Raw genomic sequence first — 27,550 nt, 5'->3', positions numbered from 1 at the left:
ACTTGAAGCCTGCTGTACATTATGGCTTGGTTTTGCTTTCCAAGTCTGTGTTCTCTTGAAGTCAGACCTATATGCAACTTGGCAAAATGTCAAAACCCACTTTACTACAATTACACACTTTCTTTCTCTCTCTCTACCTGGTGAGACACCATAATTGCTTTTTGTTGTCTGTTATACTCCCAAAAGGTAGCTTTATGCAAGAAGTAAAAAACAGTTTGACCCATGTTGTATTCCCCCCTGCCCCCGGTACTTCCAAAACATAGAAAAAAGACTTCAGTAACTATATTTGCTCCTTAAGGGAAAGAATAAGATCAATTACACTACGTAACAAATTTCTATTCCTGGTTTGAAAATGTTATTTCCTATTTCATTGTGTGGTACTTACTTTGAAAATAGTTGTTATAATCCAGAAACTTTGTTTTTGTGGCTGCCATTTTTAATTTTTTAATATTTCATTTTAACCTTTCATATGCAATTTTAACCTGTTGTACACTTTAATACATCTTTCCCCGTGTTTTTATGATAGAACCAATTAGGAAATGACATTTATAACCCAGGAACAAAAATCGTGTTATGTTTCTAAGAAACCCCATGGAAAGAGGTCTGGGCCTAAGTGATGTGCTGGACTACTGCCTAATTGGGAGGAAGAAACTTGATGACTACACAGCAAAAATCTACACCTTCTTGGGTGAAGTTCCAAAGACAAATTCCAGCCAGATCAAAGAAGGCAAAACCTCTGGCTTTAAGACTTACCAGGCTGTTGTTCTGCCTATTTCTTCGTGCCTGGCTCACCGGCAGTGGTGGCCTCACCTGCTGCTCTTGTGTAATTAGTTTTAAGTCATCCTCAAACAATTAGGACTGCTTAGCTTTGGCCAAATTACTGGCAGTTACTTTTGAAGTTGAGTGCATTAATGAGAGGAAATGGGACATTTATTGAAAACTGGTGCCCTGGCTTAAAACAGGGTCCTTGGAAGAGGAAGGAAGTTATTAAACCTCTATTCATTTAAGCCATGTGTGGCAAAACGGGCTCCAGCAGAATTGGGGAGCATATGTCTACTAAGCAGCGTTAAAATAGATCTGGGTGGCTTGGGTTTCAACTAAGGGGTAGTGTTTCAATAGCCCTTCTAGCCCTTGCCGCCAGCCGTGGAACTGAACCCTCAATGATGTTTGTATTGGAGTCATGCTTTTTTCTCTTTGCCAGCCACTTTCAAAGACTGCAGTCTTGGGAGAAATTGAAAGGTTCTTGGAGCTGCAAGGTATGGGTGCTATAAAAGGATTGAAAAGACTTGAAAACATGGCTCTTCCGTTGTGCTTTTGGAGAGTAACTACTTTATATTTCTTTTCCGTTGCTCCCTTCCAATATCTATCCTTTAGACTGCACCACTATCTTATGACCCTGTTCTTTGTGGTTTTATTCTTATGTCTATCTCACCCCGATTTTTAACTTAATGTTCATGTGGCCCGCCCTTGTTTTTATTGTTTCCTTGATTTTGCATTGTAATGTATATTATTATCTATTGTATTGTTCACTGTGTTGTGATGTGTTGTTCTTTTATATGCTGTTATATTGTATTGTTCTGGGCATGGCCCCATGTAAGCCGCCCCGAGTCCCCGTTGGGGAGATGGTGGTGGGGTATAAATAAAGTATTATTATTATTATTATTATTATTATTATTATTATTATTATTATATTTCAGGACAAATTTAGCCAGGGATCTCAATTTGCCATACCCCTAGACAATGAAACCAATTGTATAATGGTTCATCCCAGCCTCATAGGTTTTGCACAGTAAAGGTAAAGGTCAAGGTTTTCCCTGACATGAAGTCCAGTCGTGTCCGACTCTGGGGGTTGGTGCTCATCTCCATTTCTATGCCGAAGAGCCAGCATTGTCCATAGACACCTCCTAGGTCTGACTGCATGGAGCGTTGTTACCTTCCCACAGAAGCTGTACCTATTCATCTACTCACATAATAATAATAATAATAATAATAATAATAATAATAATAATCCTTTATTTATATACCGCTCCATCTCCTCGAGAGGACTCAGGGTGGTTTCCAGCATGTACAAAACAGTCAGTTGTCAACAACGGCATGAACAAACAAACATAACAAAAACAATATCATAAAACAGCGGTAAAAACAGTTCAATCTAAAATGAACAGAGTTACAACACCAATCAACATGAAGGAGTCCAATACAGTAATTGCATGTTTTTGAACTGCTAGGTTGGCAGAAGCTAGGGCTAATAGTGGGAGCTCACTCCACTCCCCGGATTCAAACTGCCAACCTTTCAGTCAGCAAGTTTAGCAGCTCAGCAGTTTAATCTACTGCACTACCAGGGGCTCCAGTACTGATAAGAATAAAAGCTTTGTGTAACCCTTGAGATAATGCAATCGTTTGCATACTATATTGCATTTATGCCAGAATAAAGCCACAAGGAGATCCCAATCAAAGTTTGTATGCATGGGCATCACACACAAAGACTTACGAATAGTTTTGATGCTTTCCCCTCCTTCTTCATAAAAAAGAAACAGTTATATTTGAAGGAATCCTAAAGCCCACCCACAGCAAGAACAAAATACATTTTGGTTTCATTTCAGTTGTTATTTAATAGTGTTTTAAGTTTAATCTTAATTTTATATGTTTTAATGATGCATATTTTATTACATTCTGTAAAATGCCTTGAAACCCAACTTGGGAGAAAGGTGGGATATAAATGATGGATGGATGTTATGACGATAAACTGCATTTCAGAATTTACATAGATGGGTGTTTCATTTTGCTGAATTCAAATCATGTCCATTCTGTAGGTAGGACAGGAATGGATGCCATTGTTAATAGTGAGCTACTTTCACTGGGTAGGCAATGGCCAGATAAAAGCAAGCAAGATAAAAGCTGTGCTTACTTGAATGCCATTGTCTATGTACCAGATATGTACTTGGCCCTTCTGGACTGACCCTAGATTCAGGCCCTCCCTGTCATGCCCTGATAGATTCCTCTCTTCTAGTTTTACATGCCATTAGGTGATTGTAGATATTCATCAATGTGGTAATATTTCAAGACCATTAGAGGTACATTTTGTACAATTTTCTCCCCAAATTCAGTGTTGTGGATTATTCTGCAGAAAAAAGCATGTGGGCTTTATGTTTTTTAACATAAAACTTCATAAAACTTTGGAGTATTTGAATATGGATAATACGGTGGAAAAAAGTTTGTCTGATGTCCTAGTGGGGAGAAAACGACCATATTTATTATGTGAGGATGAAATAGTTTAGGATTTGCAACCCTAGACTGAAGAGTAGAAAAGCTTTATTAAGTCCAAGGTGGTCAAATGGAATAATCACTTTTTTTGGATGCCTGTTTAACTGTTATGTCTAGTTCAATATGTTTGGCAGCTTTCTGAAGAAGCTACAAGAAGCTACATGTCCAGAGATTGTAGTGGATTGTCTGAAATACCATGGGTAAAGATGCCCTTATAACACCATCTTTAGCCTCCTGTGGCACCCACTGTCTTTGCTCTGGATAAATGTGGAGGCATGAGGAGAATCCTGCTGTGTTACAGATTAACATCTCAAGACACCCATTAATTTTATCCCTGGGATTCTGCACCCAGAAATTCTAACTCAGGGATCAAAATGAAGATATCCATAAAGGAAACTACATCAGGCTCCTCAGCACCACAGAGATGTCAGCAAGTTTGAAGGAATGCAGATAAGAGGAGTATAAATGATTTAAAGGCTGAAAGGTTTGATTTACTGGGGAACATTAAAAGAGCAAAATCTGCTCAGCTAGCCAAATGGCAGCTAATGCATTTGGAGGCAGATGAGAAATGCTAAGTACCTCAACAGAGTCCAGGAAAAACCCCCTCCAAATGAAAAATAGTGAAAGAGGAAGAGCAAGGGAGGGGTTTGGCAGAGAGGGCAGCAGGTCCCACCACTTAAGTTTTTGCCTTGTCCACACAGTCTTTGGACCCTCTAGAAGCAGAATATTATTCCTCAGGGTGTGTGAATCTCACCTGGAAAAAAATGTTTCTCATTCTCTAACCCAGTGGTTGTCAAACTTTGTGTCCCCAGATGTTTTGGCCTTCAACTTCCAGAAATCTTAACAGCTGGTAAACTGGCTAGGATTTCTGGGAACTGTAGGACAAAACACCTGGGGACCCACAGGTTGAGAACCACTGCTTTAATCACTACTGGATTCATCTGATCATGAACCCATTGTAACAGCTAACCATATATTAAAGTTACAAGAGCTTATGATCAGTTTTGTGATTCAGTAGGACTTCATCAGATGGGTAAAATTGCCCGTCCTAGAAGGCTTGGACTTCAGTTGAGGCACACAGCCTGCCAGCTCCCATCACATGATGTATATCAACTTTTGACAGGGTTTCGTGTCTCAACTGAAATCAAGCATCGCAAGAGACAGTGGCTTCCCATGTTGCAAAAGAAACTATGGGGGGAAGCTGGGTTACGACGCTTCCCCATGTGTGATGGGGTAAGTGGCAAGGAGGGCGATGTGGTGTGCAGAGGAAAAGGTTCCCCATGCCCCACCTCACTGGATTTGCCACAATCCATAGGACATTGGGGGGTGAACATGATGAATTCATAGGTGAACTAGAATTTTTCAGTTCTGGGAATAGCTATTGAATCTATACACAAGGGTCAAACGCCCCAGGTAAGTCACCTTGAGTTTTCCAAAGAAGAAGAGTAACATAAATAGTGTTGTCGAAGGCTTTCATGGCTGGGATCACAGGGTTGTTGTATGTTTTCCGGGTTGTATGGCCATGTTTCAGAAGTACTTAGTGAAGTAAATAGTGTTCGTCTGGAAGAATTTTAGAAAAGCCTAGTTGAAACAGAGACACCATATGTTGGAGGAAAGAAAAGGAGCAAATAAAATTGGATAGCAGAGAAATAAAGATAGGCTAAAGAAACTCACTCCCTGCCTAACCCTTATCAGATGGCTGGGCCTGTAGACATAAATCATCAAGCTGGAATGGATGACAGAGGTCAATAGCCATGAAGCTGCACATCTAACCCTTAGTGCAAGAGATTCCAAATCTTCCTTGGGCAGTATTTTATTCTGACCATCTGTTACAGAGATGGAACAATATTTTTTAAAAAAGAATTGAGTTGAACTGTTTTCCATGTTCTTGATGGCTCCCTTTATAATGAATATTTCTAAATTGTTAAAATAGTCCAAATATAGTGTAGTGGCAAAGTGGCTATGAATTCACAAGATTAAAATGATATAGCAGGGAATGTAAGGAAACATTAGATTTTCATCAATACTTTGAGAATAAAATAATTCATGCATTGAATGCTTGCAAGGCTGTTGTAATAATATACTCAGAATGTTCTAAAAACACATGCCTGGATGCTATGTAGTATTGCATATAGGCAAACAAGCTTTATATTCAGCAAGCTTTTGGTAACTGGTAACTTACTTAAGTAAAGGTAAATGTTTTCCTCTGACATTAAGTTTAGTCGTGTCTGCCTCTGGGGGTTGGTGCTCATCTCCATTACTAAGCTGAAGAGCCATCATTGTCCATAGATGCCTCCAAGGTCATGTGGCCAGCATGACTGCATGGAGCACTGTCACCTTTTTGCCGGAGTAGTACCTATTGATCTACTCACATGTGCATGTTTTCGAACTGCTAGGTTTGCAGAAGCTGGGGCTAACAGTGGGAGCTCATCCTGCTCCCCGAATTTGAACCGCCGACCTTTCGGTCAGCAAGTTCAACAGCTCAGCGGTTTAACCCACTGCACCATCGGGCAATGGTAACTTATTTACAGAAGGGATTTTAATGGGTGAGGCCTAAGTACCCTAATGAACTTGTCTGAACTTGGGCACTAAACAGGGTCAGCCCTGGTTGCTACGTGTATGAAAGACTGTCAGTGAACACCAGATGCTGTAGGCTATATTTCAGAGGGACTGGCAAAACCACATCTGAAGATTTCTTGCCTAAGAAAACCCCATTAAATTAATGTGGTCACCATAAATTAACATGCAACTTGCAGACTCATATGCACTTGCACACATGCTCACAGAAGGACACAGAAGCATTATCAGCAGCTTTCCAGAAACTGCATGCCATGTATCAAGCTCAACAGCCTTCAAAACAAAATAGTTTTATTGTTATATTGGGCAAATGATGCACTTTGCAGATTCTACAGTTAACACTGTGGAGCACACTCTGGTGGATTGCAGTCTTATAGCAATTTTTAAAACATTGTAGTTCATCTGTTCAAACTCCTTCTGTTTTTGAGGTTGCATCAGGATTTCTCCAATTCTTTAGTGGAGCCCAAGAACTACAGCCAAATACACAGCCCGAGCCACGCTTTCTTGCATGCAAGCTCCAAAAGGTTCTGAGCAAAGGAACTGGTTAAGCTGGTGTTTTGGCTGAGTGTTTTGCTTCCTTTTCATTCACTGGATACATAATAGAAGGAAAAATAGCTAGAGGATATACAGAAGAATCCAGGTGATACTACCACCTGGTGCTCTCTAAAAAACAACAAAAAAGCATGATCCATTTTTGGAAAAAGGACACCTTGGGACAATAGAAGTGTTTATATATTTATCCCATCTGTAATACTTCCATTTCAGGCTAAACAATCCACAAAAGTTTTGTGCTTGAAAGGTTGTAAACATTGAACCATATATGGAACTATTCTAGAGTATGAGGTTTATAGCTTGAGATAGTCCTATTATACTATTCTCTGTGTCTGATTTCATCCAATGGACATTTCAGTTTGAGAGGAGCCATACAGAAGACTTCTGTAACAACTCTAGAATGTTTTCATTTTATTGAAACTTATTTCAATTCTGGACAAATCTTTCCTATGCTCCACTGCTATAGCCTTATATTTTGTCCTACTTTAGCCTTTACAAAAATAGATGTAATGTTCCTAATCCATTATGAATTAATTTTTTTGTCTGGTACATAGATCACAACAAAATTGTATTTTTAGAAAGCACAGAAACTCATGTCACACAAGATGCCAAAATAAAGCATAAATACTATCAGCTGTTGTAAAGAAAAAAGCTAACCACATGTATAGTTGAAATTCTTTAATGTCTTTTTTAACCGCTGTATCAAAAGATGAACCCATTTATTTATATCATTGCATCTATTGGCTAAGAACATAATATGAGCATTTTTGTGGGTTTGAATTTATGCAAGGGAAAAAATAGAAAACTATTTGGATCCTAAATCTTCATATATTGGCACTTCAAATTATTTAAATCTTAATTGTTTAAATGTGGATAACTGCAAAAAATAAGTCACCTAAAAACTTTCTCCTTCATTCCAATAGCACCCAGAGTCTATGATCTCTCCTTTCTGGATTACCAAGTTATTTGCTATGACTGAAATCTAATTATACTAAGGCAAATTGTATGTTAGGGCATGGGAAGGGGTTGGACTGGATGGCCCATGTGGTCTCCCAACTCTATGACTCTGAGAAATGTGTTTCTTCCTCTGCCTACCAGTATCACAATTTCTGCCTTTGTATTGTATTTCTTTTGTCATTTTGAATTGCTAGCTTTTTGGAGACCTATCATACCCATTCTTTGCAAAATGTCAATGATATAGATGATACAAGCAAATAAATAAATAACATCATAATGATAAGAATGGTAAAGATAGGAAAGTACATCAAATGTTATATTACTCCTTTGACAACATTCCACGTAGATGGTGTAAATAAATATACAAATACTAATACCCAGCATCTTAGGGTCCTTCTATACTGACCTTAATCCTGGGAGGAACTGGGATATTTTATTCCAGTTCCTCCCAGGATTTAGGCCCCACACTTTCCCACAACCCTGGGCTTTCTTGGGTGGGGGTTGGCTACATGCCAATAAGAGCTTGACCCACGAGGCATGGAGCCAGCCCCTAGCCCCCCATTCCCCCCCCCAAACTTATGTGAACGGCCTGGTTACAGTTGCAGGCCCCTCTGAAGAGAGCTCTTAGTGTGTGAAAATGATGCATAAGGAGGTGGGTGGAGGAGGGATTTCCCTCCTCCAGCCACCTCCTGTTGCACAATTTTACCGTGCCAGAAGCTGTCCAGAGGAGTCTGCAGCTGCAACCAGGCTACTCTCATAAATTTTGGGGGGAAATGGGAGGCTGGGAGGAGAGGTGGTGGGTACTATCCAGCCTCTGGACTCTTCGAGCCTGAGAACCAGGATCACTGTGAAGATTGACCCCTGGGATTGGAGAAACAGTCCTGGTATTCAATCTTTACAGGGCCCACACCTGGAGAAATCCAGACCTTAGATTAAGGCCCTGGATCCTTCTTCCAAATATCTAATTAATCTGGAGTCTGGGAAATCCTAGTTTATTCTGTATTTATTTGTGTTTAGACGCCTCAGGCAAACCCGAGAGAGGTCCTGAGTTATGGGTCTGTCTGTCTGGGCCCTTAGATGGGTTACTTAGTTACATTTGCATAGCTAATATGTCCAACCTGATTTCCACCACCCTAATAGCCAGCTGTAAGGCTATAACAAGAACTTGTGACAGAAGTCCTGCTTCTGATCGACTAACTTTACTCAATGATGGGAGAAGGGTGGAAACATCTTCCTCCTTATGTCCCAGTTGGAAGTTGAATGGATTGCCTTTGCCTGATCCAACTGTTGGCTCTTAAGGGAGGCTGGGGTGACATTTACATAGGCTTATATCAGCACTATGTAGTCTTACCAACTATTGGTCAGTTAGGGATTTGCAGCTCTATCTTAGGAATCCATAATTGCATTATTGAATACCAGCTAACAATAACAATTACAAAATTTCCATTGATTCATATGACCTATCTCCTTTAGTTCCAACTAAAGGAGAACCACTGAACCAGCTTTAGACTGATAAATCAACATTTTGGTATATTTCACTGATTTAATAGATGTACTCTGAAATTATAAACAAGAGTGAGGTCAAAGGGTCTATTCTAGGTATGACTAAATATGGAAGAAAACTAATCATAGAAGAATGTTTTGATTCATAACACAAATGCTATTTACTATTTTAGGACTCTTTATTACTTTTATACTTCATTGCTTTATGGACAAATGTCAATAGCTGGTCATCAATACAGCAAATGCATTACCTTTGCATATTAATACAGCTAGCTTTACTTTGCACTACTGCATCTCAAAATGTGCTCTTCTATTTTTGGAAAGGGAAGGAAGTTGCATCTTCCTAATTAGATTTAAACATTGGTAAGGAGGATAAGTAACAGAATCCCAGGAAATGAAATGATTGTGCTATATTTAGTTGCACTGGAGTGTGCTTGAGCAACAAAATATTTGTCTGTTAAGAAAACAGGACAGAGGTAAGAGAATCATGGGAACTGGTGCAGAAAGAAACAAAAAGCATTCAAACCCAACACAGATGTAGTAAAGATTTTCCAGATGTGGAATTCAGTTTCTTGGGATCATGAAAGCTAGCATGGATTATTTTAGACTGTCATATTTAACTCAAGACACCTCTAAAACAAAAGCCATCCTCAATACACTTTCATAGACTTTTGATCGATCTAATTGTAATTGGCTATGTTGACATTTATATCTCAACTATGTATAAGAAAACAAGCCTACAACTTCTTTTGTCTGGTGTTCATGTTCATTGCCTCATTAGTAATAAAACTGCACTATAGTAGAAAAGCTAACCCCATTTAACAACTTTACATATTGAATACGTGGCTTGACATTTGACACAAACATTTGTGTGTTTGTCTTATACTGAAATTGGGCCTGGTATTTTTTGTGTTTAAAACATGAGCAGTTAATATTATTCACAGCAATGATGGAATTGTTCACATGGTTTCCTTTAATTTCTGTGACTTTTTGTATGAAATAAAACTCTCTTGCAATTTGTAAGAATATGGCATAAAATGTAAAAAATTGTGTGAAAATAATTAATTCATTACGTTGCTCTTACTTGTGACATTACATTATTAATGGGGCTTCATTAATGGAGCCCCCAGTGGTGCAATGGGTTAAACCCTTGTGCCAGCAGGACTGCTGACTGACAGATCGACAGTTTGAATCTGGGGAGAGCAGGTGAGAGCTCCCTCTGTCAGCTCCAGCTACCCATGCAGGGACATGAGAGAAGCCTCCCACAAGGATGGTAAAGCATCAAAACATCCGGGCATCCCCTAGGCAACGTCCTTGCAGACGGCCAATTCTCTCACACTAGAAGTAATTTCTCAAGTCGCATCTGACATGAGAAAAATATATATCCATTACAACTATAGGTATCATTACTTGTAATGCATTGCTTCCAAGGGTATAAGATTTGAGTTAGATTATCATAACTGTATTTGATAGAAATGACAGCATTTAGTTGTATTAGAGAAGTATTGGTGGATTTTATAGTGTGTTCTAGTTTAATAACTGTTGCAGACAACATAGGAAGTAATTTTAGTTTTATTTTTCTTGTTTGTATTTACCATTATTTTCTTTCTTTCTTTTTGCTTTTTTTCTATGAACTGTTGTGCTATTTTATATACTTGAACATTTTAAATACAATTATATTACAATGAAACAAATCAACATTTGGCAAATATGATGGTAAAGATGAATTTAGTGTGATTTCATATTTTCCAAAGCGTTTAGCAATTTGAAGTCACTTTCCTGTAACCAAAACCTAATTTTAGTGTTAGTCTTATCTTGAGTAAGGTAAAGGTAAAGGTTTCCCTTTGACATTAAGTCTAGTAATGTCCAACTAGATGTAATATCGAGGGGAAACATGGGGGAGGGGGAGGTGCTCATCTACATTTCTAAGCTAAAGAGCCGGCATTATCCATAGACATCTCCTAGGTCATGTGGCTGGCATAACTGCATGGAGTGCCATCACCTTCCCACCAAAGTGGTACCTATTAATCTACTCACATTTACATGTTTTCGAACTGCTAGGTTGGCAGAAGCTGGGGCTAGCAATGGTAGCTCACCCCATCCCACGGATTCAAACCGCCGACCTTCTGGTCAGCAAGTTCTGCAACTTAGTGGTTTAACCTGCTGCACCACCACAGCCCTATCTTGAGTAGGCCCATTGAAATCAAAGGAATTTAAGTTATTTATGGCTAATAGTCCACAATTCATTTAAATAAATTTATGATAAGTAGATAAATATATGATATTTTACTAAATGTTGTTAGGTATCATATTTGCTTAACAAGACCAGGTAAAAGATATCTTTTCTAATGGATCTCTCTTGTTGAGATCAGATGGAATACTTAATTAGGATCTTCAGTCAGCAACTTCCAGATTTGGGCTGGGACTCCTGATCTTATACAGTATCTGTTGCTTTCTCTCTCTCATGTTGTAAATCTGGAGTTCATTAGATTATCAAGTAATTTCTTCCTAATTTGACTGACATGCCAATTGAGGAGAAACTATTAAACTTGTTAGTGCTCCAGTCTTAGTTGCCAAATGCATACTTTTCTGGTGTGTTCGACACACTCCAAATGCTCCAGATCTCAGCTAGTTGTTCCCACTGACATTTACTACTTACAGAAAAGAAGCCAAGTAAGTGAAAGAGACAGTTTTGGCAAACAGACACTGCTAAGAAAATCTCATGCCAGCAATTTTTTACTGATAAAACTATTATGCATCACTAAACTGAATGTACATTCTGTGAGTGAAGAGACTACTGTAAAAAAGACAAGAAAAGGAAAAATATATTCTAAAGACCTGTGTTTTGACAGAATATAGGAGAATTCCTACCTTGTTTCTTATTGAGTCTGAACCTCTGTTTTTGAGATTATTTATTGGAATAAAAAAGAAAAAGGTGCTTTGTAGGGTTAAGTCATTCTCAATCCACCCCGGTATTGTCTATACTTAAATAGATGTTTTGGACTACAGTTTCCATTAAGCTTAGCTAGCATGTCTAACAGTCAAGTGTGATGGAAGTTGTAATATACGGAGGCTATAAGGGGATGGACATGGAACTTTTACCGTATCTTTTTTTGATCACAACTCTCTGGATCTCCCCACCAGTCTGGCCATGCAATAGTACAAGCTAGGGTTGGAGAAGGTCTAGGTTCTATCAGAACCAATGCCAAGGATTGAAGCTGGTATCTTTTTTTACACAAAGCTGAACTTTGCATGGCATCACAGTATAGCAACATGGGTCAACATCATATGCAACCCTAATATCATAAAATTAGACATCAGATTTTTCTTAGGTCCTATATATACCTGGGAAGGATTTGTTTTCAAATGTGTATAATTCCTCTGTGACACTCTTCACAGAAGAATGTACAGTGGGCCCTCAATATCCACTAGGGTTTGTTCCAGGACCTTTTGTGGATACCAAGATCTTTGGATACTCAAGTCCCATTATATTTGATGATGTAATAAAATAGCATTCCATATAAAATTGTGAACAACTCAATGAGTGCTGGAAAAAGCCTGAGGATCTGTGAAATTGTGGGAGATTGCAATAGTGTATGCCTACACATCAGCATATTGCCAGGTGCCTGGCAAAATCAAGGTTTGTTTTTTTTTTGGAATTTCCCCCCAAATATTTTCAAGCTGTGTTTGGCTGTGTCCATTAATGTAGAACTTGTGAATACAGAGGACCAACTGTATATGTTTTGGGATAAGCTCTAATATGAAAAGCCAGCCATAGGCAGGAATGATATTATGGTCTCAACCTGTGGGTCTCCAGATGTTTTGGCCTTCAACTCCCAGAAATCCTAGCAGCTGGTAAACTGGCTGGGATTTCTGGAAGTTGTAGGCCAAAACACTTGGGGACTCACAGGTTGAGAACCACTGGTCTAAAGCATCTGGAAGCATCACATTGGGATATGTGGATATCTATCTTCCTATACGGCGCTCCATGCAGTCATGCCAGCCACATGACCTTGGAGGTGTCTACGGACAACGGCGGCTCTTCGGCTTAGAAATGGTGATGAGCACCAACCCCCAGAGTCAGACATGACTGGACTTAACGTCAGGGGAAACCTTTACCTTTACCTTATCTTCCTATAACTTAAAACGGTTAATTCCCTACATCATTCTGGCTCAGAAAGCATAGACATAGAATCACAAATTCATAGAATTACTGAATCATAGAGTTAAAAGAGGCCTCATGGGCAATCCAGTCCAACCCCCTGCCAAGAAGCAGGAAAATCGCATCCAAAGCACATATTTCTAAAAAGGAAGGGAAAAGTGTAGTTACTATCTTGCCTGAATTTCATGCCCCAGGCAGTAAGGAATTTTACATTCTTGTCTTTGTGATGATTGTTTTAGCACCAGATGACAAAAAGGACAGAGGCGCTTTCCAAGCAAACATGGCAAATGAAAATGTTCTGGACATAAATGATGCCCCAGAGGATCATCTGGATTTGATGGAGAAGCATAGCCAGGAAAAATCCCAAATCAGCACTAACCACCAGACCAACTTCCTTTAATGAGCATCCATGAATGCAGAACACAAGCATGCTCCAGTTATACGTGCAGCAATCAAACTGAAATCTTCAAGGACAAGACAATGATTTATTATATTTTGCAGAATTCATTGGTATAGAAGAAAAATGTTGCCAACCACAAGGAACAAGGCTAGGCACTCAGTGCACATGTATAATTTAGAATCAACCAATCATAAACTGAGCAGCACCTGCTTTTCATAAAGACAAACATCAAACTGCATGTGAACCTGGACTTCACATTATGTTAACCCAATTAAAGAAAAAACTTTGCATGTTTATGCAAATAAATCTATGTGCTGGTTGTGATGATGTGATGTTTTGTTTTCTCTTTTTAAAATTTTCATAGCTCACCCCTGCCTGGTGACCCCACAAAAAATCCTTTGCGACCTCATTTGGGGTTGTGATCCATGGGTTGGGAACCAGAGTTATAGATGATATTCAATTAGAAACAGTGATGAAGATGCTCAGGGGTCAATATCACACTACACTGTTTCGTGCCATTATTGCACTTCAGCTGCTATAGCTGCCTTCTATATGATCCTTGGATTTAGTAGCTAGGGTGGGCCATTTAGAATTGTCAGCCAGGGAGCTCTTAGGTCTCACTAAACTACACATCCCAAGATTCCATAGGAGGCAGCTATAGCAGTTGAAGTGGAATAATAGTGCTATAACTATGTAATGTGTTATCAAACCTCTCTGGGGCCTTCCAGACAGAGCCTAAAATGCAGGACCTGTTGGACTTTTACCTGAAGTGTCCAAACAATGCATCAGGTAAAATTTGGGACAAAGCAGGTAAACCCTGCTTTCTCCTGAATTAATCAGATACCCCATTAGACCTGGGCTTTCCTGAAAGGCCGGGTCTAATGGGGTATGGGTCCTGTGGGGACTGACCCATGGGTGGTTGTAGGACAACTGAGGGGTCCGTCCCCACAGCCTAATTTGCTTCTTCAGGGCTCCATGATCCCAGAGAAGTGAAGATGGTAACCCTTTTCCAACCACCACCCCCACAAAGCCCTTAAAATAAATAAAAACTTATCAAGGTCCATTACTCCTTTCTGGAGGCCTCCTGGTGCATAGAAATGACATGCCAGGAGATGTGGTGCCCCCAAATCGCTCCTAGTCCTCTGCATCTTGGCATGTCATTTTTAAATGCCAGGAGGCCTCCTGAGAGGAGTAATGGCAGCCTGTTTCTTTTTTTTTCGGGGGGGGGGGAGTTACCGGGAGGCATGGGGATACCCAACTGGGAAACCTGGTCTTTGGGGGTGTGGACAGTAAAGAGGGCAAAAATGGGTTACTTTAACCTGTTTTTGCCCACAATAAATTGCTGTCTGGAAGCACCCTTTGTTTTGGGAGATGTAACTCAAAGTGCTGATTATGACCATTAAAGCCCTAGATAGTTCAGGTCCAGACTATGTGGCCGACCGCATCCCCTTGTATGAACCTGCCTGGGCCCTGAGATCTCCAGGTCCTGCATCCATCTCAACCTCGGTTGGTGGGAACGAGAGAGCAGGCCTTCTCAATGGCTGCCCCCCCCCCCCCGGTCTCTGGAACTCCCTCCCCAGGGAAGCCAGAATGGCCCCCTCCCTGCTGTCCTTCCAGTGGCAGACTAAAACATTTTTATTCAAGCAAGCGTTTAAAAATGAAGGTGTTTAAGACCATCAAGGGATGCTGTGATTTTGTGATGTGATGTGATATGTTTTTATGATTTTAACATGGATTGGTTTAATAATGTTATTTAATATTGTTTTAATATTTGTATATTTTAAGTTGTATTGAAATGCTTTTAGTTGTGAGCCACTTTTAGTCTCTGTGTTGAGAAAAAGTGGGATAATAATAATAATAATAATAACAACAACTATGAGACATAGCTGCAGAAGCCTTCTGATCAACACCTTATCCACTTTTTTCTCAGTGACAGCCCCCAAATGCATCCATTTCCTCATTTGTGGAAAGAGGAGATGGAGAAGGCAGCTAAAAAGTGTTCAGTTATTTTCCTGATGGACACATAGTAACCGGCCTCCAAAGCCAAAGGAAGCCAAAGCATCCAGCCAAAGGAAAATTACTAGATACCTGTCTGCTTATCTCTCTGCTCTTTTCTGATGAGGAAATAGCTGGATTTAGGGGACTTCTTAGAGAAAAAGCGGCTTGATGGAATTTTAGAATTCTGCGACAACCCTAAAAATGAATTATGATAGAACACATCCACTTTGAACCATCATAATTCACCACCAGGGCCTAAATAAAGGCATCAAATACCATCTGACTATGGAAAGCAAGCAGAATCAGTCTGGTTAGTACCAGCATGTTGTAGACTATACAGTGATACCTTGACATATGAGCTTAATTAGTTCTATGATCATCTCATAACTCAACTTGCTCGTATGTTAAAGCATATATACCCATTGAATTGAATTGAAAATTAGTTAATCCATTCCAGTGCACCAACTCCAACACAATTTTCCCCTTTAGAGCTCGGTCACAGAATGAATTACCATACTAAAATGAACAATTTTAGTCTCTACCCACCCTCCCTGAGGCATCATTGATGATACTACCTGTTGGAAGCTGGTCTGGAGGCCTCTCTGTGGTGCCTGGTGGAGAAGGCCCCACAAGGCTTGGGATGGCTCTTCTCAATCTGCTGCCCCGCTGAAGGCTGAAAGCAGGCTTTGTGCTGGGCCTGGGGCGAACCGTGTACCTGTATCCTGGTGCTGTTTAAGATGGCGGGTACTCTCATGCAAGCACTATCTCTCGAGCTAGTGCTACCTCTTGTGAGAGAGCTGTCCCAAGCTGCATGATAGTTAGTGCCAATGCAAGAGGTAGTGCTAGCGTGAGAGTACTCGGCATCTTAAGCAAGGCCAGCTTGTGGCCTTCGGTGGGGTCTCTTTTTTTTGTCAGGCGCTGGCACATGGCTCATAACTCGGGTTGCTGTTCACATCTCAAAGCAAGAAACAAGCTGAGCAATGGCTCTTATCTCAAAAAATTGTATGTCAGGTTGCTTGTAAATATCACTGTATTTCAGAAGAAGGAACTGGCAAAACTACGTCTGAGTATTCCTTATGTAAGAAAATCTATGAAATTCATGGGGTCACAAAAGTCAAAATGTGACGTCAAAATGTGACGTCAAGCTACATCCACAATTCACCATAAAGATGGTAGCCAATGCCATTGGCTCCCACTCTCAGCTTGATTTATCAATGCAAGTAGAAGGGCTACATATCAAAGTAGATTCAATAATGCAGATGAGATGGTGATCTTTTAAACTTTGATCCATTTTTGCTATACAGTTATTCTTAAATGTGCTCTACCACAATTTTAGAAAAATGGAAATATAAAGCTATTGCATGGTGTGAATTTTCTAGAACGTTGCTTCTTTGCTTATAGCCTTCTGTTAAAAATTTCCAAAGCAGTAGCCATGTGAATTTGTCTCTGCAAAAAACAACCAAGGTTTTTGTGACATCCTAAAGACAAACAATTTTAATTTGGCATAAGCCTTTGTGTACTTTAGCTCAAGTGAGTTTCAATCCACAAAAGCTTATGCCTGTTAGTCTTTAAAGTGCCATTAGACTTTATTATATCTGCAATTACCTTGCAATAAAGTACATGCTACCAGAAATAAATAAATTCTTGCTTCTGTATATTTATCTTTCTTCTTAGTCTCCACGCAGTTGAAAACATGTCTGTGTAGGTCGGTCCACACTACATATTTGGAAAGTGTAGACCAATACACAGATTATAAATATGTCTTTATTGTTTTATCTATGTTTCATCTCTAGACCCTTATGTCAATAACCACCTCTTTTAAAGTATCTTACTATTTTACATTATCAAACAGCTATAAGAAAGAGACATGCATCTATTTGTCCATTGTGCTCTATTTGGGTATATTTTGGCTTGCTGAGATGTATAGATTTCAGATGTGAAGAAAGGAACAAACAGAATGCCTTCAGGTGTATGTATAACCGAATGACAGACTTTTCAATAAGGAGGTTTAAGGAGGAGTGTAAATAAGCATAACTTTTCATCATACATCAAAGGCAGTACTTTGTCAAAGCTTTGAGAAGAGGAGATTTGTCATTTGACTAAAATGCCTTTCAAGACATATGTTAAGGTGTAAATTCACCCCCTCCCCCTCAATGGAATAGGAATCTCACTTCCAGCTGCTTTTAGAGTTTCTACTGAATATTATTTCATTTATATGTTGGAAACTAATTATGCTCCTCACAAAAAGTAGGGTATAAATGCCATTTTTATTTCTATTTTTTAAGAAATGTATTTAATAGCCCCCAATTAAGACTGTAATGACAACAATATGCCAAATACCGTCATGCATTAGCAAATAATCTACAAAAATGTATCAATCTATTTATATTACCTTCCACTGATAGGTAAAATTCATTATTACTTAGGCCCCTTCTTCACTGCCATATAAAATCCAGATTATCTGCTTTGAACTGGATTATATGGCAGTGTAGACTTGTATAGTCCAATTCAAGCGGGTAATGTGGCTTCTCTGCTTTGATAATTTGGCTAATATGGCAGTGTAGAAGAGGCCTTACTCTATTTCTATGGTGTATTCACTTTCTCCAATTCTTGGACAGAATATTGCCTGTCCCATCCCTCTCAAAAAACAAGAAGAATCAAGACCTATGCTCATAATTGCCTTTTCTCCTAGAACATAAATGCCAGTGGAGCAACTAAACACAGTATTATTGCCATTAAAATTTATTGTTATCTGGCAGTCATGATTGCAGTTCATGAAACAGTGCCAGAAATGGTTTCACAGAATTGTAAACTGGAATGTGGAAAATATTTTTTTGTCCTGAAAAAAAAAGGTGTCCAACTAGTTGGCTAATGCCTCTTACGACCTGAAGAGAAAAAAAGGTCACTTGATATAACAACATTAATCTTATCAGTAGTTAAAAGCAGTGCACTTATTTTAAATAAAAGCATATATACTTTGGCTCCTATGTAGGAATGCAAGGTCTAAAGGGGTTCGTAAAAATGCAAGGTTGTTGTATCACTTTCCAGCTTTTTTTTTTTACAGATGTTAGTCATATGCATGGAATGGTGACATACGGAGGAGAATTACTCCACGAAAGGCATTACAGTATTACCCACCCCAGTGCTTGCATTCTGAGTGATTCTCCAAAGACAAATCCTTGTTTTTCCTTCTTTTATTTTCTTCAAAAGTGAGGTAAAAACAAAATGGAAAGAGACAGAGTAGAACAATGAATTAAACAACCTCTTTCTCCTCCTTCTCCCTTTCTCTGAAATTCATATGTTTTCTTCCAAGACTAGTGACCTTATCAGAAAGCCCAGGAGAAATGTCCTGCTTTGTCTGGCTTCCAAGAGGAAAGAGGGAGCAGTGGGGTGAATCTGTTGAGAGGCCCCATGCTGGAGAGGTCCCATGCCATCGTGGAGAGACCCCATCCATTGGAGACAGCTCAACATGGGATACTTCTCATATTGAGACCCATATTGAGGGAAGGGGCCTACGCCAGAAGTCATATGATGTCATGTGATGTCTGGCGTGGGCCTCCGTCCTTCAGGTGGGGGTGAAAACATCCTAGGAAGCTGATTTCACCCTGTCTTATGAGGTTGTAGATTTATGCAGACCTCCTGTATTTTTCTTACTGCTGTCCTTGCTTTGCTCAGATATTGCACATAAAGATCAATGTCCTGAGTGTGTGTCACAAAGCTATTCTCAAAGCTGATCTGTAGATGCAAAAATAGATAGAGAATCTAATCAAAAGGCTCTGACCACTGTGGTGCTTTCTTTCCAGCTTTCCACTTAGCTGAGAGAGGGATAGAGAATTAGAAGGCATCCAGTGAAATACACAGAGAACAAGAAAATTTCAGAATGCTAAAAAGATGGCCTTTATTTGCTAAAAGAGCCAATTAGACCAGAGTCTAACGTGCTCTCATCAGGATGTTTTTTAAAAGGGTGCATTGTTTACTGACATAAGAACACATCACCAGCGACTTTTACAAAGGCTTTCCTGCTGAGAGGTTATACACTAAGAGCCTGACCCATCTTGTCATCACTCAGTCACTTTATAGTCTTCTTCAGTTCCTCTCCCCATGTGGTGACTCAGTGAGGATCATACAATGCTAGAGGCTGGAAGGACCTCTCAGCAAAGAAGCTGTGTTAGACTCTTAAAGCATAAAAATGAAGAAGGATGGGATAAGGAGAAATTAAGAAATATGGAGCACCTTTAGGACTATGTTATTTTTATTTTCGCATGAGCTTTTGTGTGTATAAACACACTTCTTCAGGTGAAATACAAAGTTGAGCTGCTTATAGTTAACATCAAATTTCTCTATAATTTGTATATAAAATACTGATTTTATATAGAAACAAAATGCATCATGGAAAAGAGACAAGCAAAAAAGCTACAAACTATATATTTGCACCCTCTGTGTCCTGAACTGATACAGTGAATTAAATCTATGGTAGATTTAGTCATGCTCTGATTTCCGCATACTTAGAATTGATCTATTAAAGTCAACAGAATTTAAGATGGTCACAACTGCTTAAAGTTGTAACACCATAAAAACTAAAATAAAGTTATGACATATCATCTGATCTCATCTAGCTGACAAGTTAAGATAATCATCATTTGATGTAGTCTAGTCCATGAAAGCTTATGCCATAATAGATTTGTCTACAGTTATGGCAGTTAAAATCTCTTTGTAACTCTAACAACAGAACCTCTGCAAATCAATACATGTCAAGAAATCATCTGTAGAACACACTCTCTGGTACCATTCACCCAACCTTCTATGAATGCAGATCAGTGATGGGAAACTGTGATGGTCCCATAAGATAAGGACCATGTGGCCAGATGTCTACTGATGGTTTTGAGAAAAAAAACTGGATTTTTAAAAATGGAATTTTTTTTGCGTGTGCGTGTGTGTGCGTGCACTCACATACGGTGGTGAGGGCAGCACACTTTTGTGCCATGACTCTGGAGAACTTCAAGAGTGACATGTCATCCTGTGAGTGGAGAAGTTGGAAAAAGGGAAGTTTGGAGAACTTAGAGCAGTTGAGGGCTGAAAAAATCAATATTCTTGCTACAGAGCAATTTCCTATATTTGTAAAGAAAATATTTTAGCCTGAGGACCAAAGTCAGTTTCAGAGACATTCTTAGGAGATGCATTCCAGTAACAGACAGGGCCAAATTATCAGCATAGTTTAGCCCTTACTGTAGCATAGCCTTAGGAGAGCAATTTCAGCCTCCCTAAATGGAGAAAACCATGCACAAAAGTTGGGTAATCATCCAATTATGGTATGAAAAGGAAAGGAATGTGGGTACCTGGGCCACTTCCGAAGACTCAACTGAGACCCTTTGAGGACAGAGCTAAGAGAGTTATATAGTTTACACAAGATGTAAAAGGATAATTTTGGCTGTTTACTTCCTTGCATTGTTTCTGCATTGCCATACAAGCAAGAGCCTTGCTTTAGTAGGTTTCATGATCCACATGGACAGAAACCTTTTTTCTTCAACCATGTTATTTTTCATGTGAAGCAAAGGGACAGTAGAGATGGTGAGGCTAGATGTTCTCCTGATTCCATGTTGAAGAGACTGTGGTAAGCAATGCATGATCACAGTTGGAGTAGATCAGAGAAGCAGGAAGGAATGAGTTTATGTCTTTTAGATTTTCCCCAGGAAAATATTATAAGCAACACAAGTGTCTCAAGTAGGCCTAAATGTAAAGCAGTAACAACAAGAAGATGCAATGGATGGATCCACTTCCCCTCCACACTGAAGTTTAATTAAACTGGGCCAAAACTCTCTTACTAATAACATTATTATATTATTCATTTATATTCTACATTTTCTTAAAACTATGTAATGCAATACATACAAAAACCATATAAAATATCAATAAATGTAAATATTTTAAAAAAAGATATTTAGAAATCTGTAGAGTTAAACCTTTTTTTTAAAGACAGTACAAGCATTTTCCACTTGTTTGATGGGTTAAAGTGGAAATGGTTGAAAGGCAAAACACAGTCTTCTTTCAGCTTGCAAATGCAAGAGTGAATACAAGATAGCACAGAGTCAAATGAAAGAAACGAAAACCTGCACCAAGTCAACTGAGATGGGAGAAAATCATTGCACTAGGTTGACTGAGAGGGGGAAAAACAGCATGTGATTAAAAAAATCGGAGCATGCATACAGTTCAGGGTATAATTTAGAACAGTCTAAAGTGGATTAACAAAAGTAAAATCAACAGCACACCACAGCACTACAAGATCATTGCCAGTTTCTAAGGACCTCAACAGACAGGCTAAATTGTCTGTCCTATGAGGGTCCTATTCCACTTGTGCCATGGAGCCCACCGACTCCCATCCCTTGACATCAAACTACTTCTGGCGGGGCTCTGTGGCACAAGTAGAGTAGGAATGTCATATGCCACTGTGGCAGCAACATGGGAGGCTTCCTGTGTTGCATAACCAACAATGGGGGAAGCTGAATGGCAGGCATTTTCCCTGTGGGATGGGGTAAAGGAGAAGCTGGCCAATGCGGGGTATGGGGCGACGGGTTCCCCACACCCCACCCTGGATTCACTATGATTTGTGGCAGATCCCATAGGTAATGTGATGAGGACGTAAAAGCCTAATCATAGATATTTTTGATTAGCCTTTTATCATAGAATTACAGAGTTGGAAGAGACCTTGTGGACTATCTAGTCAAACCCCCTGCCAAGAAGCAGGAAAATTGCATTAAAAGCACTCCAGACAGATGGCCATCCAGTCTCTGTTTAAAAGTCTCCAAAAAAGGAGCTGTGTTGGTATCAAAACACTTGACAAACACATTTAACGCATACAACATACAACCCACATTACAACCAAAGTTAAAATAAACAAGGTAACAAGAGGTCAAGATCCTGAACCAGATCAAATACCTGCATCACCCCTACAATTTACACCAATTGACTCCAAATATGCAGTTCTCAGCTGAGTTGCATAAAAGCCTAATGGAAATGGAATGCTCTTATTTGCCAGCAAAAAGAGAGCAAAGATGGAGCCATCCTAGCCTCATACGGAAGGAATTCACTGAGCAGTCAATGAAAAGGCTCTCTTCCTTGTTCCTCTCAAACAAGTCTCAGAAGGTAGTGGGATAGAGAGAAGAACCTCTGAAAGATCTTAGAACATGAATAAAGGAAGTTCCAAGTTCATTGTGCTTAAACAAACATTGAAATTCAGTACATTGATATAATGGGTGAATTTTGCACTTATTACAACAACCTGAAGCCCGTATAATGCAATTTCCAACTATTTTTTAAAAATATGTTTTTATTGTAGATGCCAGCGAAACAACAACAAAATCCATCAACATACACATCCAATCCCATATTCTCGGTAACATTACACTTGCTAGTTCCACTTTTATCTGCCATTTATGTCAAGTAGTTTTCAACCCTCCCCCGCTCTCTGGGAACAGTACTTTCTTTCATTCAGATATTATTTTAATTGATCAATCGTAAGTAGAGAATGATTCAATTCTTCATATTTTCTTTGTCCCTTGACTTTATCTATCAATCTTTCCCATTTCAGCTCCCAATTCTTTTTTATTCGGCCTGATATATATTTAGTTCTCCTTTCAAGGATATAATCCTGAAGCATAAAATCAGCTAGGTATTCATACCATTTTTTAACTTCCTACTTTGTTTGCAATTTCCAACTATATGAAGAATGCAGATTGAGAATATCAAACCACTCTCCACCCTGAAAACAAAATTGATATAAAACTTCTTTCTCCTAGACGAAGCACTAAAATAAGTGAGCAATTGAAAGATCCTCATCAAAAAGGAAGCAAGGTCCTTGTATCGGATATCTGTCATCTTATTTTCTAATGATTCAGCATGTAGCCATTTTCCATCAGGCCATATTTGTCATATCAAGTTTCACAACATTATTCATCCTGTGCATTTTGCAAATATCTTTTCCATCAAAATATATGACTTTTTTGCAATAGGGTTAATATGTAGATGAAACATTGCTATGTAATTGCACAATTTTTTTAAGTTTATAATTTCTACCTTTTGCTGAAATACCCTTTTCATTAGGAACCACAAGCTGACAGTCTATAAGAAGTCGTTCAAGAGAGAGAGAGAAAGAAAACATCAAGAAGTGCAATGTCATTGACTCACCCGCCTTCTCCTTTTCTGTGATAACAGGTATTGCCTGAAAAAAGAAGTGAAGAAAAACATATTTTCAAAAATCAGAATTTTAAGACGGACATTAGTGGTCTCTTTTTTTTTTCTATTTGTCTCTGACATCTGACTTTCTCTCAAGATCTATTCTGATATTTATGACACATAAAGTGGATGCAGTTGGGTTTGGGAACTAAACTTCCCCAAATTCCTCATTGGCGATGATCACTCAGCATAGAGGCAAGGGGGTTCTGGGTGTTACTATTTAAAATAGTAACTTCACAATACCCCCCTCCCCCTCCCCCTGACTAGAAAGTGGATTTGCATGTACTTCTATTCTTTCACACACATTTATCTCCCAGAAATGTGCCTATACCTCGCCTCCCTGAAAATCCATCTTTACTTATAGCTAACCCATTAATAAATCAGATTCATACTGTGTTATTTTAAATAGGTCTGAACATTACTGAAATCTCTTTGCAGTAAAAGCTATGCAGACACCCTAGAGCCCAAATGGCATTGCAAATTGAACTGAAACCAAATGCAAGAATGAAAAGATTACATTAGTCAAGGATAGATTTTCAAATGTAATTTTATTGTGTCTAAGTGGTATACAGAATGCAAAAGAAAGAACAAAAATAAAATACTCATTATACAGATACATCATTCCACAAAACCCACCCACCCCTCCCACCACCCATGAACCACCACCCATGACTTCTGCCATCACTCAGTGTGAAACTAATATCTCGTTAAAAAACGTATTAATAAATACATTTTGTGGCTACTTGTTCTTCTTTTCTAAATAACCAAATGCAAGCTCCCATTTTCTAGCATTTTCATTATTTCCTCCCTGAATACCATTGGAAAGCTTGGCCATTTGAATATAATCTAATAATTTTCCTCTCCAGTACTTTATAAATAAGTCTTCCCCTCCTCCATGATTTTGCTATATTTAGTCTCGCAGCAATAAAACTCTACTGACAAATTTCTACATTATCTTTACTAATCCTTTTACAAAATAAACCTAAGAGACACACTTCAGGGGTTTTCTTAATCTTTTCAATAATCATTTTGTTTGTTTCTTTAATTATTTTTCCAAAGCATTTGTAATAATAATAATAATAAACTTTATTTATACCCTGCCACCATCTCCCTGCGGGGACTCGGGCGGCTTACATGGGGCAACTGCCCAAACAACATAAAGACAAAATATAAACAAAATAGTACAAATCACAATATAAAAAATAAAACAGTAATATAATATATCAATTAAAACAACAATACAGGATAAAAAATTACATTTAAAACACATACATGGTAAGACAGTGATAAATACAGGATAGATTATTAAAAACCCGCTGGGGCTGATTAATTAATGACTGTATCTCTGAAGGCCTGCTGAAACATCCAAGTCTTCAGTTGTTTCCTGAAGGAAGATAGAGAGGGAGCCATCCTAATCTCCCTGAGGAGGGAGTTCCAGAGTTGGGGAGCCACGGCTGAGAAGGCCCTCTCTTGTACCAACCTACAAGTCCATTAGGCATGGAAGAAGATACCTTTCTGTATTTTATATTACCCTCAGTGGAATTTATCTATTTTGGCTATTGCCTCAAAGGTTATATTACTTTTATGGAACATTTTAAACATATTTTAAACATATGATCAAGCTATTGATGGGAATTGCTTTGAAATGCCTCCTGCCCTGGTCCCATGAAGGTAACCTACTTTCATGTGTGGTGGATGATACTTCCCCATTGCCATGTTGAAGAAAGAACTGATTGCCATTCAGTGAAGGGAGCACCATTTTGTTCTTGTCTTCTAAAAGCAAATTATTTTGAGGTTTTTTTTTCCAGAAAACAGAATGGCAATAAAACACAAAAATGAGTATTGTTTACATTTTAAAGACATTACAGAGTGAGAACGCTTACATCTATTCTTCAGACAAGCTTCATATGGCATAGGATTTGGGGCAGAAGGGCTCTCACACACTTTCTTATCAACCCTGTAGGATAACATGCCTTAACATTACTTATAAAAAATTCTGTGTCTACGAAATAGCTCTGAATTCACTGTGGACTTGCCTCAATGTTTTCCATATGTTATAAATTAATTGCATTCCCAGGAAGTGATTTAACTCTTTTTTGGCAAAAGAGCAATTAAATGGGATTTTCCTGCTTAGCCAGATGGGTCCATTGTAGCTCAGTGTTATTCCTAAATCCTTAAACCTGAGGAAGCAAAAGAATTGTACTAACAACTTCCACATGATCAAATTGTATACTAAAAATTTAGAGTTTGTAATTTGTTCTGTTACTCTTTATGGGAAATCTGGCTACTTGTTTACCATTCTCCATGTTGGCAGAAATAACACATTGTGTTCCTAATGTTTAATGTCTTGTTTGTCAAAAACACATTATGAGCTCCCTTGAGTTGTATCTCCACCTGTGCACCACATCTGCCACACTGGAAAAAACTAACCTCCAACATCTGTGCAGGATGTGGGGTGATTCTCTAATTCCTCTGCTAGAACTCTAAAGCACTCTGGGATGCCTCCTGGAAGCATCAGCAGGAATTAAAGAAGGCACATGGCCTTGCTTCCACCTTGTTTACATTCCTTTTTGCACTTCTAGGTGGTGTTCCAGAGTGCGGTTTAAGGCTTTTGGAAAACAGCCAGAAGAATGTAGCAGTTCCCACGTGGCTGGCTGTGATTGGAAGGAAGTGAGGAAAAGGTTCATTTTGGGGAGCAGCAGAACCTGTTGGCATAGTTAATGAGTTCAGGCAGGCCCACAGGTTGGATGACCTTCTGGACAACTTCTATTTTGGATTCCCAGTTTTCAGTAGTGAATAGGGGGTATTTGCACAGTTAAACCTACTGCACTAGCAATGACTGTTCCTTGTCAGATCTGTCTATGGTGCCACAAGCCTTGATTTCATCCTGTTTGGACTTTCCATACTTGTGGACCACACTCTCAATACCATTGGAATCTGGAAACATCAGTGGGTTATAGAGAGCACATAGCTCTCTTGTTGAAACAGTGGCACTAACTACCAGTTCACTTCAAAGTGCTGATTATGACCTCTAAAGTCCATACAGGTCTGAATTATATGAAAAACATTTTTTCCTGAGACAAACCTCTCAGGGTCCTAAATTCTTCAGGGGAAGGGTTTTTTCTTCTTCCAGTTTTCCCTCTATCATAGGCTCACTTGGTGATGACACAAAAGCCTTCTCAGTGGTTGCTCCCATCTTCTGGAACATTCTTCCATGGGAGGTTAGACTGGCCCTCTCCTCTTTTTAGTAGCAGGCAAAAACATTTGTATTGGGGCGTGTGCTTTGGGACCCTTCTAGAGCTCTACACAGGTCCCAAACCCGTGAAAGGCAACAGGTTTACCTGAGGCATCCAAATGACGCCTCAGGTAAACCCAGAATAATTCAAAGTAAACTGGGTTTTCCCAGTTTAATTTGGATTAATAAAATATCTCAACAGATCTGGACCTTACTGAAAGGTCTAGATCTGTTGAGGTACTGGGTCTGTGGGGAATGACTCTTAGAACTGTGTTCCATGATCCCAGGGGTCAATTCCCACAGCCATCCCAGTTCTTCAGGCTCCTGGAGCCTGAAGGAGTGGGCGGGCACCCCCCCAGCTCCTCATTCCCCCCAAAAAAACTTATTGGAGGGGCTCGCCAGTAGTGCAGACCCTTCTGCATAGTCCTCCTGACAATTGAAAATTATGTGTCAGGAGGTGGGGGAAGAGGAGGGATTTCCATTCTCCCCCTCCCACCTCCTGACATGTCATTTCAAGTGTCAGTTGGATTGTGTAGGGGACTTGTGCTGCCAGCAGCCCCCTCCGATAAACTTTGGGAGGGAAATGAGGGTCTGGATGCCATCCCCTTCCCCAAGGGAAAGCTTGGGCTTATGGGATGGGTGGGGACTTAAACTCAGAAAAAACCTGGGTTTT

General features: G+C 39.3%; 1 protein-coding gene and 1 long non-coding RNA gene across 3 annotated transcripts in view; one reads left to right on the top strand and one right to left on the bottom strand.

The window, feature by feature from the left end:
* Nucleotides 1–27,550, bottom strand: part of dlc1 (DLC1 Rho GTPase activating protein) — a 320,594-nt gene that overhangs the window by 174,773 nt on the left and 118,271 nt on the right. For both annotated transcript variants that reach the window (XM_016994033.2, XM_008111705.3), the window contains exon 5: nt 23,595–23,628. In XM_016994033.2, the coding sequence (XP_016849522.2) occupies nt 23,595–23,628 (34 nt within the window). The remainder of the gene's footprint in view (nt 1–23,594; nt 23,629–27,550) is intronic.
* Nucleotides 573–13,742, top strand: LOC107982914 (uncharacterized). Its single transcript, XR_001730342.2, has 2 exons — nt 573–1,256; nt 13,255–13,742. It is a non-coding gene; the product is annotated as an uncharacterized LOC107982914 (long non-coding RNA).

The sequence above is a fragment of the Anolis carolinensis genome, chromosome 5 (assembly GCF_035594765.1).
Source record: "Anolis carolinensis isolate JA03-04 chromosome 5, rAnoCar3.1.pri, whole genome shotgun sequence".
NCBI classification, from domain to species: Eukaryota; Metazoa; Chordata; class Lepidosauria; order Squamata; family Dactyloidae; genus Anolis; species Anolis carolinensis.
Note: the sequence above shows the minus strand (reverse complement) of the source record. Positions and strands in the feature narration are given on the sequence as shown.